Below are 14,525 nucleotides of genomic sequence, written 5' to 3' on the forward strand. Positions count from 1 at the left end.
TTATAGACAGCATGATTTCTTTTGTAACGTCGCGGTTCACTTGACTTATATTTTGACCACCATCACTGACCAAGGTTAACTACAATTTTTCTAACGTCGTGGTTACTAAAATGCCGCAAATATAACTTTTTCGGCGTTTTGAAATAATAATCACTACGGAAATGTGTTCCTTTTAGAACATCATAATATGTGTACGTGACCAAAATGCGCGTCAACTGTTGATACAACGCGCGCGTACTACGCGTAGAACGTTCGTATTATGCGCGGCCATCTTCGTGAGACCGGGGGCGAATTGGTCAATATGCAAAGTCTACTGTGTGAATGTTGTATGCATATCCGCTATCCAGTCTTTATATAGAGATCAGTGGCTGAATCACGCGCTAATGTCTTTCACACACATTTTGTGCGCGTTACGTATTCACTTCGGTACTCCATATGAGTATGCGTTAATTGTCTAGTTTTCTTTCCACATGATGAAACTGACATGCCTTTGGATTCATTACAGTAACCTCTGAAACTTATTCCGTCCAGAGAAAAACATTGCAAACAGTCTTCATTACAAAGGTTGTTTAGTACACAAACAAAAGTATACAAATTACGAATGTTTGATGAGTGCAATGGCAAGAATAATTTAAATAAGTGACAATTGGAACGTTCCATTCCACAAAGCGAAGTTGAGTAGAATGGAACATTCCATCTGTCGCCGAATGAAATTATTCTTTCCATTGCACGAATGTGAAACATTCATTGTTTGATACAACACCTGAATAAATCCTCGTCATCTGATTGGCCAGAGCCACTAATAGTGTGACCGTGCAATGGAACTTCTATTTACCGTGAAATAGAACAACTATTTTGGCGGTGCGGCCGGGCTGTGACGAATAATTAGATGACTTGATCAATGACCTACTAATCAGATGGCAGGGATTTATTCAGGCGTTGTATAAAAATGAATATGTCATAAGATGTTTTATTTAAAATTTAAATATGATGTACAATACAACCGTTAGTAACTTAAATGAAAATTTTATATTCAACATGATCCATATGATATGATTTTGTTTATTTTTGTAATTGAAGAAATGCAACTGAAATACAACTTTTATAATAAAAGAAAAATCAATGTTAGAATTGTAACTTTGCATTTAAATACGCACTGGCTTGAAGTTAGACAAAAATGCTGTACTTTTGACAGTACGAAATAAAATACTTGCAGCATCTGATCAGGAAAACGTTACCAACAAGGCTTTGTTCCATTCTGTAGTCTGTTTCCAATTAAGTATGATCTATAAAACTAAGGCCATGTTTATTATGGAATTCAAGTACATACAGCCGACAGTAAACATGGTCAAATGACATTTTTCCAAAGTTGAATACATTATTTTTATAAGCATTAGCACATTCACTAAGCATACGTCAAGGCAATACTGCGTGGACGGAAGATCAAGTTAAAAAAAAAAAAAAAAAAAAATTAAATCAATGGTAGCCATTTCGTGCTTTTACATATCAAGCAAAAAGCTTAAAGCTATAGTCCATCATTTGCAGCCATCCGAAAAAGTAACTGGCGTATTATTGTTGAAAAAAATACTTGGTTGAAAGATAGTAAGTGGACTAAACTCCCTGTGAAATTAATCTTTCTGGCAAGCTATCATTTTGAAGTAATCAACGAAAGAAGGTCTTTCCAACGGTGCGTCTTAAGACGCACCGTAGGAAAATTTAAATTAGGAGTTTGTTTTGTTATTCGGCGCAGCACGCGCAAGCATTGGCACGACGCACAGGCACGCGTGGTTGCTATAATTCGTCGGATCATTGCGCGACATCGCGTAAAGCTGCAATTCAAAACAATTCAAAACATGATTGAGCATCTTTTGATTTGTAATTGAGATCTTAGAATGTTTTCTCGGAATATACAGCTGAAGCTGAGCTGAAACTTCATCAGGTTAGTTGTTCAGTATCCTTCATTAGATTTTGAACACTTTTGTTGCTACAAACGAACACAATGCACAAATTACAAATGATGGACTATATCTTTAATATATCTCAAAGCTCAAATCAAAAAGAGAATAATCCAAAAACCAAATACTGTACATAGGAATAACAGGTGGAAATAAATCCCTGTTGGTAAAGAAATAATCAGTGATCATCAGTATCAGCAAAATTTGAATTATGAACAAAATAACGAATAGCAAAAATACACTATTTACAACTCCTGTTCTACTTAAAAAAAAAATTGCATTTAACGGAATGCATATTGCTTTATTCATACCAAAAATAAACAAATTTAGTATCAAATCACTGAATTTTTAAATTCTGCTTAGAATCAATGATGATAAATTTTGGGTAGGGGGTAATTTCAAAATGGCAGCTTTAAATAAAGTGAAGGAAGGAGCTACTTTTAAGTCAGGGAAGGCTGGGGAAGGTAACATGTCAAATCTCTTGCAGCACAGTTCATTGTGAATGACATATACAAATACTGACTGCTTCGAGTGGTGTAGTAAAAGTAGCCTCCCGAGGTGATCCATGGACATTCTATTTTCCCGAGGCGAAGCCGAGGGAAAATAGAATGCTCCATGGATCACCTCGGGAGGCTACTTTTACTTCACCATGAGATAAAGCAATCAATATTTGTTTTATAACACCTCTGCCACAGATTCTGCTTGAACTTAAGTGATAACTGATTAATTTAATCTGAATACAATTAAAATGTACTTCTATTTGAATACAAAATTTAATGAAATTGAATACAAAGTAGTTGAAAATTTACTAGCACTTTTTCAAACTACTCTTCGTAAAATGTTTGAACGTATGCATTTGCACACAATACTGGTTGCTATGCGTATTTGTACTTTGGTTGCTACGGGTATATTACTTTGGTTGCTACGGGTATACTACTTTGGTTGCTACGGGTATAGTACTTTGGTTGCTACGGGTAAAATACTTTGGTTGCTATGGGTATACTAAGATGTGCCTGATGATGGTCTCATCAGGCACATCTTGGCATGCCAATCACACAACACTGTTGTAAAAATAAGCAATGAATTCCTTTTCTCTGAAAAACAATGTGCCATTCTAGAGAACTATGCTCCACACTGAAAATGAGCAACGCCACGCTTGAAATGCTGTACAAATGCTGAGCTTCTTTGCCTTGTATTTATCGCCTTTAAATTTGTAACCAATCTTAGGGATCTGCTAGGCACAACATGTTACTAAGCACAGAAAATATTTGCTAAGCTTTTTCCAGGTTACCAGCTAAAATGCCACGGGATGTATATTTCTTGTGACTGGTGCTCGGCTAATTTTGCTCAGCATTATTTTCTGCGCCATAATTTTGCCCAGTAAAACGAAAGCAACCAAAGTTATCACTTAAGTTCAAGCAGAATCTGTGGCAGAGGTGTTATAAAACAAATATTGATTGCTTTATCTCGTGGTGAAGTAAAAGTAGCCTCCCGAGGTGATCCATGGAGCATTCTATAAAGACCTAAGCTAATAAGACTCTATGGCTAAAAGTAAAATTGCGGTAATCACAGAGATTATGTACTCTGGATAAATAAAGTACCTCAAAAGTTTAAACAGTTTTTCCCTACAGGAATATATCTCTGTATATAATTACCATTGTTATTCATTTACTAATGTGTATTTGCTGTACATGTATATGGAAATAAATGTCTATTTAAAATGAATTGAACTGAATGGAATTATAAAAATATGATTTACAGTGTGCAATGGAATAGCAGGATCATACCTTTAAGCTAACATGTTATCCATTGCTCATGAAACAGCAGTTCTGAAAGAGTCTTGCCGTTCTAAATCCAGAGGGGAATATCATCAAGAATACATGTTCCGGTAAGCACCTTTCTATTATCTGTCAAATGACGCCTGTTCTTCAAGGAACAGCAGCTGATCAATCAGGAAACAGTCACTGGGGTTCTTGACAAACCTTTTCAGCCCCTTCATGATCTCCCCCTCGTCCATAGTGGTATCGCCCGCCGACGTCTTGTCGCCGAATCGTGCCGCCTTGAGGAAGGCGTAGGCACTCTTGAAGGACTCCTTGCCAATTTTGCGCTCGCACTCACTGGGCAAAGAAGACACACAGTCAAGGAATGTAACCCGCTAAAAAATGATAACTCGAGGTATAACGCCAGGTTTACCTGGAGGTTTTACAAGGTATACAGGGTACCTCGGGGTTCAACCTCGACTTACCCAGTTGTTAAATTTGCATTCTTCCCTCACTACACTGCATTGGACCTGATGTCCTCTAAACAGACGATAACTTGAGGTATAACACAAGATTTACCTGGAGGTTTTATTTGGTTTTACAGGGTACCTCAGGGTTTAACCTCCAGTTAGCCGGTTGTAAATTTTGCATTCTTCCCTCACTACATTGTATGGGACCTGATGTCCTCTAAACAGACGATAACTTGAGGTAGAACACGAGGTTTACCTGGAGGTTTTACATGGTTTTACAGGGTACCTTGGGGTACAACCTCAACTTAGCTGGTTGTTAATTTTGCATTCTTCCCTCACTACACTGTATAGGACCTGATGTCCTCCAAACAGACGATAACTTGAGGTATAACGCCAGGTTTACCTGGAGGTTTTACAAGGTAAACAGGGTACCTCGGGGTTCAACCTTGACTTACCCGGTTGTTGAATTTGCATTCTTCCCTCACTACACTGTATGGGACCTGATGTCCTCTAAACAGACAATAACTTGAGGTACAACACGAGGTTTACCTGGAGGTTTTACAGGGTACCTCGGGGTTCAACCTCGACTTACCATGTTGTTAATTTTGCTTTCTTCCCTCACTACACTGTATGGGAAATGTCCTCTAAACAGACAATAACTTGAGGTACAACACGAGGTTTACCAGGAGGTTTTACATGGTTTTACAGGGTACCTCAGGTCAACCTCGACTTTTTGCCAGTTGTTAATTTTGCATTCTTTCCTCACTACACTGTATGAGACCTGATGTCCTCTAAACAGACGATAACTTGAGGTAGAACACGAGGTTTACCAGGAGGTTTTACATGGTTTTACAGGGTACCTCGGGGTACAACCTCGACTTACCCGATTGTTAATTTTGCATTCTTCCCTCACTGCACTGTATGGGACCTGATGTCCTTTGAAAGTTTAAAGCGCACAGAATCTGCCACTATTTCCTACAAAGTACAGGATTTTTGAGGACTTGGGAAAATTTGTGTCAAAATGCCTGGGCTGTTTATGGTGAAATTAATAATGACACTGTCAAGCTTTCCGATCTTTTATTAATTACATATTTAATGGCATTCCGGATGCTGAGAAGAGTGTAGAATTATTTAGGCTTTTATTCAAATTTTTTTTAAAGGATACGCTCTGAGATTTTTGATCTTTGTCTCTCTCATGGCTGGGGAGAAAGGACTGAGTGTGTTGTCTTTCAACGTCGCACCTTGATCTGTCAAAAAAGAGAAAGACAAATTACAAATATTCTCAGTAAATAAAACAAAAAATCTGATCCGGACAAACCAGTAGAAATATGAAATAAATTTTTAATTTATGACCAACTGCTGCAGGTAGCTAGAAATGATTTAAAAATAAATGTTTCAACCAATAAAACACTGCAAAGTCACAAGTGTGGTATCAAAAGGTTAAATATTCAACTATTCAATAATAAAATGAATATTCAAGTTCTAAGGTGGCACCTTAAAAATCTTACCTCCAGAGTCTGTGTCCAATGCACTCTGCATGCACTCCATCAATGCGTCGTATTCATCCTGTCAATAATTTAAACCAAACATGTGAGAGTTAGCGGTTGTGGGATTTGCCCAGATTTTTTCCAGATTCATTGATTTAACCAGTTCACGTCGGACAATTTGCATACACGCAAAGGTTTTGCGGTATTCGAAACGGAAGACAGATAAACACACAACGAGCGAGGCCGGAAACATCTGTCTGCGACCCACTCGCAACAAGCGAGGCCAGAAATATCAGGGTGTGCTACCCACAGATGACGGCCTGAACCCGTCTGGCATCGAGGTTCGTGAAAAACAATCCCGCGCCTGGGTCCGGTCAATCTTAAAACAATCCCGGCGCAAACTGGTTAAAAAAAAATCTTTTTCATCGTCATATTTTTTCCTTACATGAAATAACTGCAATGGACAGTTTTTAGGAGTGCCTTTTATTTAGGAAAGTCCATGTACATACACAGGCGCGACTTTTATTAATTGAAAGCCCCATTGGTTGCAGGAGCACTGAATGCGCACATGAGGGTGTCGCTACCTCCTACTTTTGATCGTTGGATCAGTGGGAAAGGTCCAGGGGTATGAACTCAACTTACGTCCATATCAGAGCCCACATCATCACCCGACTCGGAGCCCGACTCGAAGTCTTCATGCTGTGAGTAGAATGTCTCTGCTGCGTCAGCATCAGCTGGGATGGTCTCAGCGACCCTGGTCAGGACTTTGGTGGGCGATTCGGGAGATTCCTTCTTGGGCTTGGCATTGGTCCGGGAGGTTGGGGGAGCAGCCTTCTTGGTGGGCGACGTCGGTGACTTGACAGGCTTGCTGACTTGCTGGGAGGTCTTGAGCAGGGCTGGCTTGGTGCCCTTGGCCGACTTGCTCGGGGCAGTCTTGGCCTGCTGGTTGGTTGTTACAAGAAGGGGACAAATTACGCTTAGCTGATTTGGGGAGATTGACCCTTACACTAAATTCTGCTTTCAGAATTCCAAATCAGGCTTACATTTTAATCAATTCTTCAAGGCTTTTGAAAACAAGAAATATACGCAGAACATGGGCGTCGCGAGGGGGGGGGGGCAAGGGGGGCACTTGCTCCCCCCTGGAAAAGCAAAAAAAATAACAAAAAAAAAAAAAAAGGAAGAAAAAAAAAGAAAAAAAGAAAAAAAAAAGAGGCGCGAAGACAAAGTGGTGTAAATTTAATGAGTGTGGGGGGGGGGGGGGGGGGGAAATGTCCCTGCCCACATCTAAAACTGATAAATTGAGAATGTGTTGAGAAATACAAGCATTTTTTGGCAAAAAAAATGTTTGCCCCCCTCTAGAAAAAATCGTGGCGACGCCTATGACGCAGAAATGTGATGCACATTACAGAAAAGCTTCCCTTTAGCACGTAAAAATAATAATACTCCACTCAAAGTGTATCACATAATTTTTTGTTCTTACATTTTTTCACTGGGCCGTGTATATATATTTTTTTGCGCCCCATTCTTCAATGGTTTTTGGTGATAGGAAAAGTCAGTGTTGCTATTGTAGTATGCAAAGATCGTATAGTGCCGCTCGCAGTAGCAAGCCTTCAAAGTTGTGATGGACGGCAAAACTGTGAGAAAAACGCAGAGCTAACACCCAGTTCTGGGTCGGCACAATTATAACAACTGTACACGGAACATTTGATGCCATTTGATGAAGAATTCGCTGCTAATTTACATGAAAATAAGCCCTACTGTCTAGTTTCAATGCACGACATGCTTGCTAAGGGCAGAAGGCAAATAGGGCAGAAGGCCGCGGCGCAGTGCGGCGCTTATTTTCGAGCTAGGTATTTTCTCTTTACCCCCGGCGCTGCGCGGTGCTCAGACATGTCAGACCAGACCTCAGCTCATTAACTTTCGCTATTGCGCTTGTCCAATTGTTATGTTAATGAGCGAGGTCCGTGGAGAAGTTTTGGTCCACACACGAGGCGGGCCGCGGCGCGCCGTTGAGCCATAAAATGCCCCCATTACGTGGATGCGATGGACAAAGACCGAGTTCGGTTTATAAAGCTATGTAGTTTTGGGCCGTAAATGTAACCACGCAAAATTAGTTAATTTCAATCCGTGCTAATGAGTATCAACATGACTCTTAAATATATAAAAGGTATCCTGATACAAGAAAAATACACCCCCATTATTAAAAAGAATTCAGAACTTTGCGTTCATTTGGATGGGGAAAAAAACGAATTCTCAACTCGCGCTTTTCATATCGACCGATTGCGCCAAACATTTTCAGCAAAATTATAAATAAAAAGGACACAGACTAGTATTCTCGTACCCAGAAAGCTCAGACTTTTATTAAAACAGTGGTACAAAAAGAAAGGATTAAAATCCCTCCGCACCTTTCCGCAAAGCATTTTTAAAGGTTGGGGTACAGAGGCGATACGAGAGAATTTGTACAACGGCGATGCTCACTGCACTATGTTACACTGCAACCAGACTAATATACTACTACATGTTGTTGTACGCGGATGGCATCGGTGCCAGACTTACGTGTAGTCTGGCAGGCGGTAACAGTAATAACGCGTGTGCGCATGTCCCGAGTTGATGCGTTGTGTGGAGCGGAATCGGCCGTTGCCAGACGTTGTCTCGCACGTACGTGGCAGTGAGTGGAAACAGTGCTCCGTGTTACTATACTTTTCCCGTGCTTAACGGCGGGCCATCTGATATTGGGCCCAATTTCACGGCGCTGCTTAACAGTTAGCAGAAAAAGCGTGTTTAGCATAGCAGAAAAATTTGCTATTATATAACCGACATACAGATCCTTGTCATTTGATTGGTGGAACTCACGTCACGTGACATTCGTTATTGCTCCCATTCACGCCGCGGCTCAAAAAGTACTATCCGCCCGTGGGGAATGGGAAATACTATAGACCGCTTGCAGATGCGTTCGATAATTGACGCGCGAAGGTGCGCGACGCCATGTTGTGGGACAAAATGTACATGGATAGATATGCGCTTGACCCACAACATGGCGTCGCGCGCCTTCGCGCGTCGATTATCGAACGCGTCTGCAAGCGGTCTATTCAACAGTTAGGATTTGGTTAGGATCATGACGCGGTATGTGTGCAAATGCATGCTGATGTGCGCGTTCAGCGTTGCGCGTAGCGCGTATTGTTCCGAAGAGCCTGCGCTACAGCGTTGGGTTCAAACATTATCGTGAAGGGGCGGTTTGGAAGAGAGAAATACATTTTCCTCCAGTTTTGTATTGAAAAAAAGTTCAGATAGATCAAATGACAAGGATCTATATGTCAGTTATATAAAACAAATATTGAGTGGCTTTAAATTGTGAAATGGGAGGAATATTATCGCTCGGTAAAATCTGGACTTTTCCAGTGCACTCGGCTTCGCCTCGTGAAATGGAAAAGTCCAGATTTTACCTTGCGATAATATTCCTCCCATTCCACGCTGAGCCACTCAATATTTGTATATTATATAACTGACATACAGATCCTAGTCATTTGATTGGTGGAACTCACATCACGTGGCATTCGTTATTGCTCCCATTGCCACGGCTCAAAAAGTACTATCCGCCCATGGGGAATGGGAAATACTATTTCACGGCGTGTGTGTGCTAACGGTCGCGCGCGCATGGAGATTTATATTGATACGTCACTAAGTTAAGCAAATTTTTTCTCTGAAGTAAGCGTGCCTTTTGCTGTGCTTATCCTTACGGTCTAGCAGAAAATCGTGTGCTTAGCAGCGCCGTGAAATTGGGCCCTGTCTCATCGCGGTGTTTGCTCGATCGGCGCGCGCCTGGACAGTGCGAAGCCTCCGGGGGAAAAAAACGTAACTTTTTTGTTATGAGTGGTCAAAACCTGCTTCAAAAATCAACTTATTATTTATTTGATGGGGATTCCTATGATATCAAACACTTCGATAGGTTTCGAAAATATGATTTATAAAACATGCTAAAAGTAAATGTAGGCCTACATCATACAAAATTGAAACTCCGAATTTGGCCATAAAGGTTGTTGTTTCTCCAAAATGCAAACACCTATGATGCTGATTCAAACGTCATTGATTTTGTTGTGTTATTCTCTTTTTAGTGATACAAAACATGAGATTTTTTACTTTAAAAAAATTCAATCCGCTGTACATGTACATTATTCATAGTGAATTGAACAAACGCCAGGATGTGAGTGAGGATACAAGGAAGGGAGGATGGGGTGCCGTCACGATCACGCTTGATTCCACTCCTTGAACGCGTTGCTGTCACATAGTTCGTGGAAAGTTGTCGTTCAATTTTTGGGGACACTGATGATAGGTGCATCATAACGGCTAGAAAATTGAGTAGATTCATCCCTCAGTCCTGAAGAACTCATAGGCTTATAGCTGTTACTGGACATACTAAGAAATATTGTTATTCTCTCTATGCCACATTATTTCATGAATTTAATGCATGTTTAAAATGACAGACCAAATCGCCAAAATACGGTTCATACAATGTACATGTATTGACATCAGCGTCTTACTGTTAATATCATATTTAACAATATAAAAGCTGTGCTACCCTTTGTAATTGACATAATTCCTCTTATTCAACCTTTTGTGCAGATTTCTGTTTAGTATTTACTCCTGGTTTGTGATTGTAACCAATAGGCTAGAATTGTTAAACTTTTGAAATTACGATAATGAAAATGTACACTTGTAATGACCGCCACTTATCCTGTAACATTTGTTTCATGTAAAAGGTTGTTTGGATAAAGAACTTTGTATTTAAAGCATTTTGGAGCCGTTTAAGAATTCAATTCTGCAAAACTACTGATAATAGTTATTGATCACTTAAATTTAATTCTTTTAAAAATGTACACTGTCCTCAGCAGCAGATTAAAATAAGTATTTCCTCTTAAGACCAAACACTGGCTAGAAGCTTCAACGTTGATGGTCAAATTTTAATGCTGGCATCAAGGGAGATCCCGTAGAAAGGTTTGCAATCCTAAAATAGAAAAGAAAAAAGGTAAGTCTTAACAAAGGATATATATTACATTTTATAAAGCCAAGAGAAAAAAATGAAGAATCTTATTCAACCCGGACACCTAATTAATCGGTATTAATTTTTCATGAACCTACTCTACTTCATTTATTTCATTTAAACTCACAATTGCCAAAAGTGAAGAGTTCACCTCGGCCTCGCTTTCTGTTTAATATGACCGACTCATGAATAAGGCCTTTGATCATTCACCTGGACATTTCTTGAATTAAAAAACAAAATATAAGGCCAAAAAAACCAAGCCATGCGCATGGATTGAGTCCAGAGAATTGGACATGCAAAATTCTCAATCTAAATGAATTCCAGATATTCTGTTATAACTCAAGTCAACTACATGTACGTACTTACCAAACATCCATATCAAAACACAAGCATCAGCAAAGCATTATCTGCAACTCTAAGCATATAAAAAAAACCGATTAAACTTTGATTAAACAATAATAAAAAAATACCCTCAGAAAAGGAACACTGCATGACAGGAAAACAACACAAAAACATTCCCTAAGTTGTTCTCCTGATTGAGCCTGTATGAAAATCATGTAATTAGTCGGGCAGCCAGACTCAAAAGGTTTGTCCCCCGATTGGGGTACAGTCTCCCATTTGGGAGACGGCGCTAGTGCGCCCGCACTGTTGGCTGCACAATCTCGCTGAGTGTAGGCTATGTAGTATGGGAACGTAGCAGCGGTAGTGCTTTACAGCCGCATGTACATCTGATCCCGTGCACCAGGCCCAGTGATGGGCAACCTCGTCCCCAGGGTGTCGAGCAGTACGCGCCCACAACTACCTGCTCTCTCACCCTGGTATTGGATCATTTGCATGTGCAAGATTTTTGCACACGTATGCAAATGAGGAACAGTCTGGTGCCTGGATATGCGTTACACATTAGCGTTTGTTTTTGTATGCGGTGTCTGGGGTAAAAACAGAGTCAATTCGTAGCAGCGCGAGCACGGCGTGAGTTACGAAACACGATTTTTGAAATCAAACTGTTACGATCTTATCGAGACACATGCAGTATCATATTTCATATTAATATGAGCAAATTGTAAAGGAAATTAGTATTTTCGAGAAGGCGAATGATCGCGAAAACACGTACTGCACGTTGTGAATAATAGCACCAAGTACACGATAAAAATCCATTACTAGCCAATTGCGGTATCCAATCAGGATACAGGAAGAAAGTTTCCTATCCAGGGTTTACTATTGGAAACGCGGTTGGAAATAAAGTAAGCACTGGGGACGAGGTTGAGTGATGGGCGAATGTCTGTCACGTTGCGAGACTGCCGGACATTGGTAGTTGTCCAATCATTGTAATTAGGTATCACACAGTCTCCATTCATAATGGCTTTGTACTGTACTGGTTTCTCGATCTGATGGCAGGGAGAAAATATAAAGCACTTTTCCATTAAAGATTTACCCGCTGGAACAGTAATTTTCTGGCCGCGAATCTCCTCTTCCGGTCTTTCGACTCGGAGGTGTCCCACAAAAATGCATTTTTTTATGAGCGGCATGGAACATGATCTCCGTTGTTTACAGCGACAAATCGATAACCCCACATATTCAATGGACACTTCACTTCCCAGAGTTGGAACTATTACACGTGTATCGTGTCAATTTCGTCAATGGGGAAAAGTATACAAGCCGGACTGAAATTTCTGGACAAAATTAGACACACCCACAAGAAAATATGCTGGTATACTGCGGTTTGTATAAAAAAATATTACAAATAAATTGGTGACCAGTGTTGGAACTAACACCTGCGTCTTATTAGTTTCGGTGATGGCAACAAAACAATCAAGGGCGGGACTAAAAGACGCAATCACAGCCTTTGGCAAGATATTGGCTGGTATTCTGCACTCCGTAAAATCACACATAATAAAATGGAGACCAGTGTTGGAATTTTTTTTTAATGAATCGACCATCATATCAGTTTCGTTGGCGGGAACAGGGTAGGGGTGGGACTAAAAGACGCAATCATAGGATTAGACACACCCACAAAGAAATTTGCTGGTATACTGCACTTCGTAATGATATATTTATAACAAGGAGACCAGTGTTGGAACTAACGCCTACGTCTTATCATGGAGCCATGGTCTTATTCATAGTTTCGGTGATGGCAAGAAACCCATGCAGGGGCGGGACTAAAAGACGCAATCACAGTACCGAGATATTGGCTGGTATTCTGCACTCCGCAAAATCACACATAATAAAATGGAGACCAGTGTTGGATTTTGTTTTAATGAATGGACCATCAAATCAGTTTCGTTGACGGGAATAGGGTAGGGGCGGGACTAAAACACGCAATCCCCAATAGGATTAGACACACCCACAAAGAAATTTGTTGGTATACCGCACTTCGTAACGGTCACATATTTATAAATTGGAGACCAGTGTTGGAACATACGCCTACGTATTATTAGTTTCGGTGATTGCAAAAAAACACATGCAATCACAGTATCGAGATATTGGCTGGTATTCTGCACTCCGTGACATCACACATATACATTGAAATGGAGACCAGTGTTGGAACGAACACGTGAATCATTTTTTCCCGATAGCGGGCTGCAGGGGAAAAATATAATTGTCTAGAACAACAGACCTTGGAAGTTATCAGTATTGTGGCGGGATGGGGTGGGCCGACACCAGTCTAATCCCCTTATTTGGTAGTGTTTACTTGTAATTTCTTGGTAAGGAAGTCAGGTCGTGTCAGCGGACAATGTCTCGTGGTGTTGGCGGGAGTGGCCGCCAATCGGAGCGCGCTCGCTGTTGCTGGGCGGGGCGAGGCAGGCCGTGACCGCACTTGCGATCTGTGTTTCCCGTACCCGCTTATGCGTGATTGGTGTTACCGGGCAGAGGTGAAGGGTTGGCGGCCAATCACGGCGTGATTGGGCGTGGCCCCGCTACCCTTGCTGTGGTACTTGAGCGCATGGTCGGCCGGGCGTGAGTCAGTTGCGTAAGTTGTTCCTCAGTTCTGTGTATGGAGCGGGTTCAGTAGTAGTGTACGAGTGAAGTTCCAATTGTCCGTGACGAAGCTAGCGTTTTGCTTTGGCGAGGCCGTGTGTGGTGCAGTGTACCGGTGTTGACGCTGTTTCGGCCTGACTTCTCGTACCGTGGTTGAACGATTGTACGGAGCGCAGAGCCCCGTGGTGTGACCCAGTTAGCTTGGTAGGACCGAATTGCTTTATCGTGTAATTTAGTGCATTTTTGTGCGATTGTTGCAGTTGAGTGTTTGACTTACAGAGTAGGGTGACTAAGTACAGGCATAAGGATTGTTGTCGTGGGTTCACAGAGACGTGCGATAACATAGAGGGTCGACCCAGAGGTTGACATAGAGGCCTGGGAGGAATAGTCACAGGTAGTCAATAACTGTACTCGGTCAAGTTTATTGTCACACGGGTTTTGTCGTATACTGATCAGCTAAGGCGCTCAAACTTATATAATCATAACAATCCAACGATAATAACCTTATAAATCAAAGAGTTCCCAATTAAGTCAGAATTGTCCGTGCTTAAATAAACCAATCATTTCCTTTCCACAAAGAGAATTGTGTATTCCTCCGTCCAATATTTCTGCAGTTTCTTCGTCTGTTTGTTCTGTTCTGTACTAGAGTATACAGGGCCTGGTAATCAGTATCCAACTGGGCGGTAGATTTCCACCAAAACGAGCTTGCATCCCTGGGCCTAGAGGCTGCTCGAAAACTTCCCTAGGTTCGAGGCAGAAAACATAGTTTGGGGTTAGAGGAACTTTCACCTCAGTCGGTGATTGCCTTCCCTGACCTCTGGTTTAAATTGACCTCGGGA

General features: G+C 41.1%; 1 protein-coding gene across 5 annotated transcripts in view; it reads right to left on the bottom strand.

Annotated features, from left to right (window-relative positions):
* Window positions 1–14,525, bottom strand: part of LOC119738812 (serine/threonine-protein kinase Nek11-like) — a 61,964-nt gene that overhangs the window by 8,164 nt on the left and 39,275 nt on the right. For 3 of the 5 annotated variants that reach the window (XM_038213773.1, XM_038213777.1, XM_038213774.1), the window contains exons 14-17: window positions 6,315–6,614; window positions 5,694–5,751; window positions 5,351–5,432; window positions 3,484–4,072 (exon numbers count right to left, since the gene is read on the bottom strand). In XM_038213773.1, the coding sequence (XP_038069701.1) occupies window positions 3,859–4,072; window positions 5,351–5,432; window positions 5,694–5,751; window positions 6,315–6,614 (654 nt within the window). In that variant the 3' untranslated portion in view covers window positions 3,484–3,858. Of the gene's footprint in view, window positions 1–3,483; window positions 4,073–5,350; window positions 5,433–5,693; window positions 5,752–6,314; window positions 6,615–14,525 lie in introns of those variants that run through there. The other 2 variants (XM_038213776.1, XM_038213775.1) reach the window with 2 other exon arrangements.

Source organism: Patiria miniata, unplaced genomic scaffold, assembly GCF_015706575.1.
Source record: "Patiria miniata isolate m_02_andy unplaced genomic scaffold, ASM1570657v1 HiC_scaffold_3, whole genome shotgun sequence".
NCBI lineage: Eukaryota > Metazoa > Echinodermata > Asteroidea > Valvatida > Asterinidae > Patiria > Patiria miniata.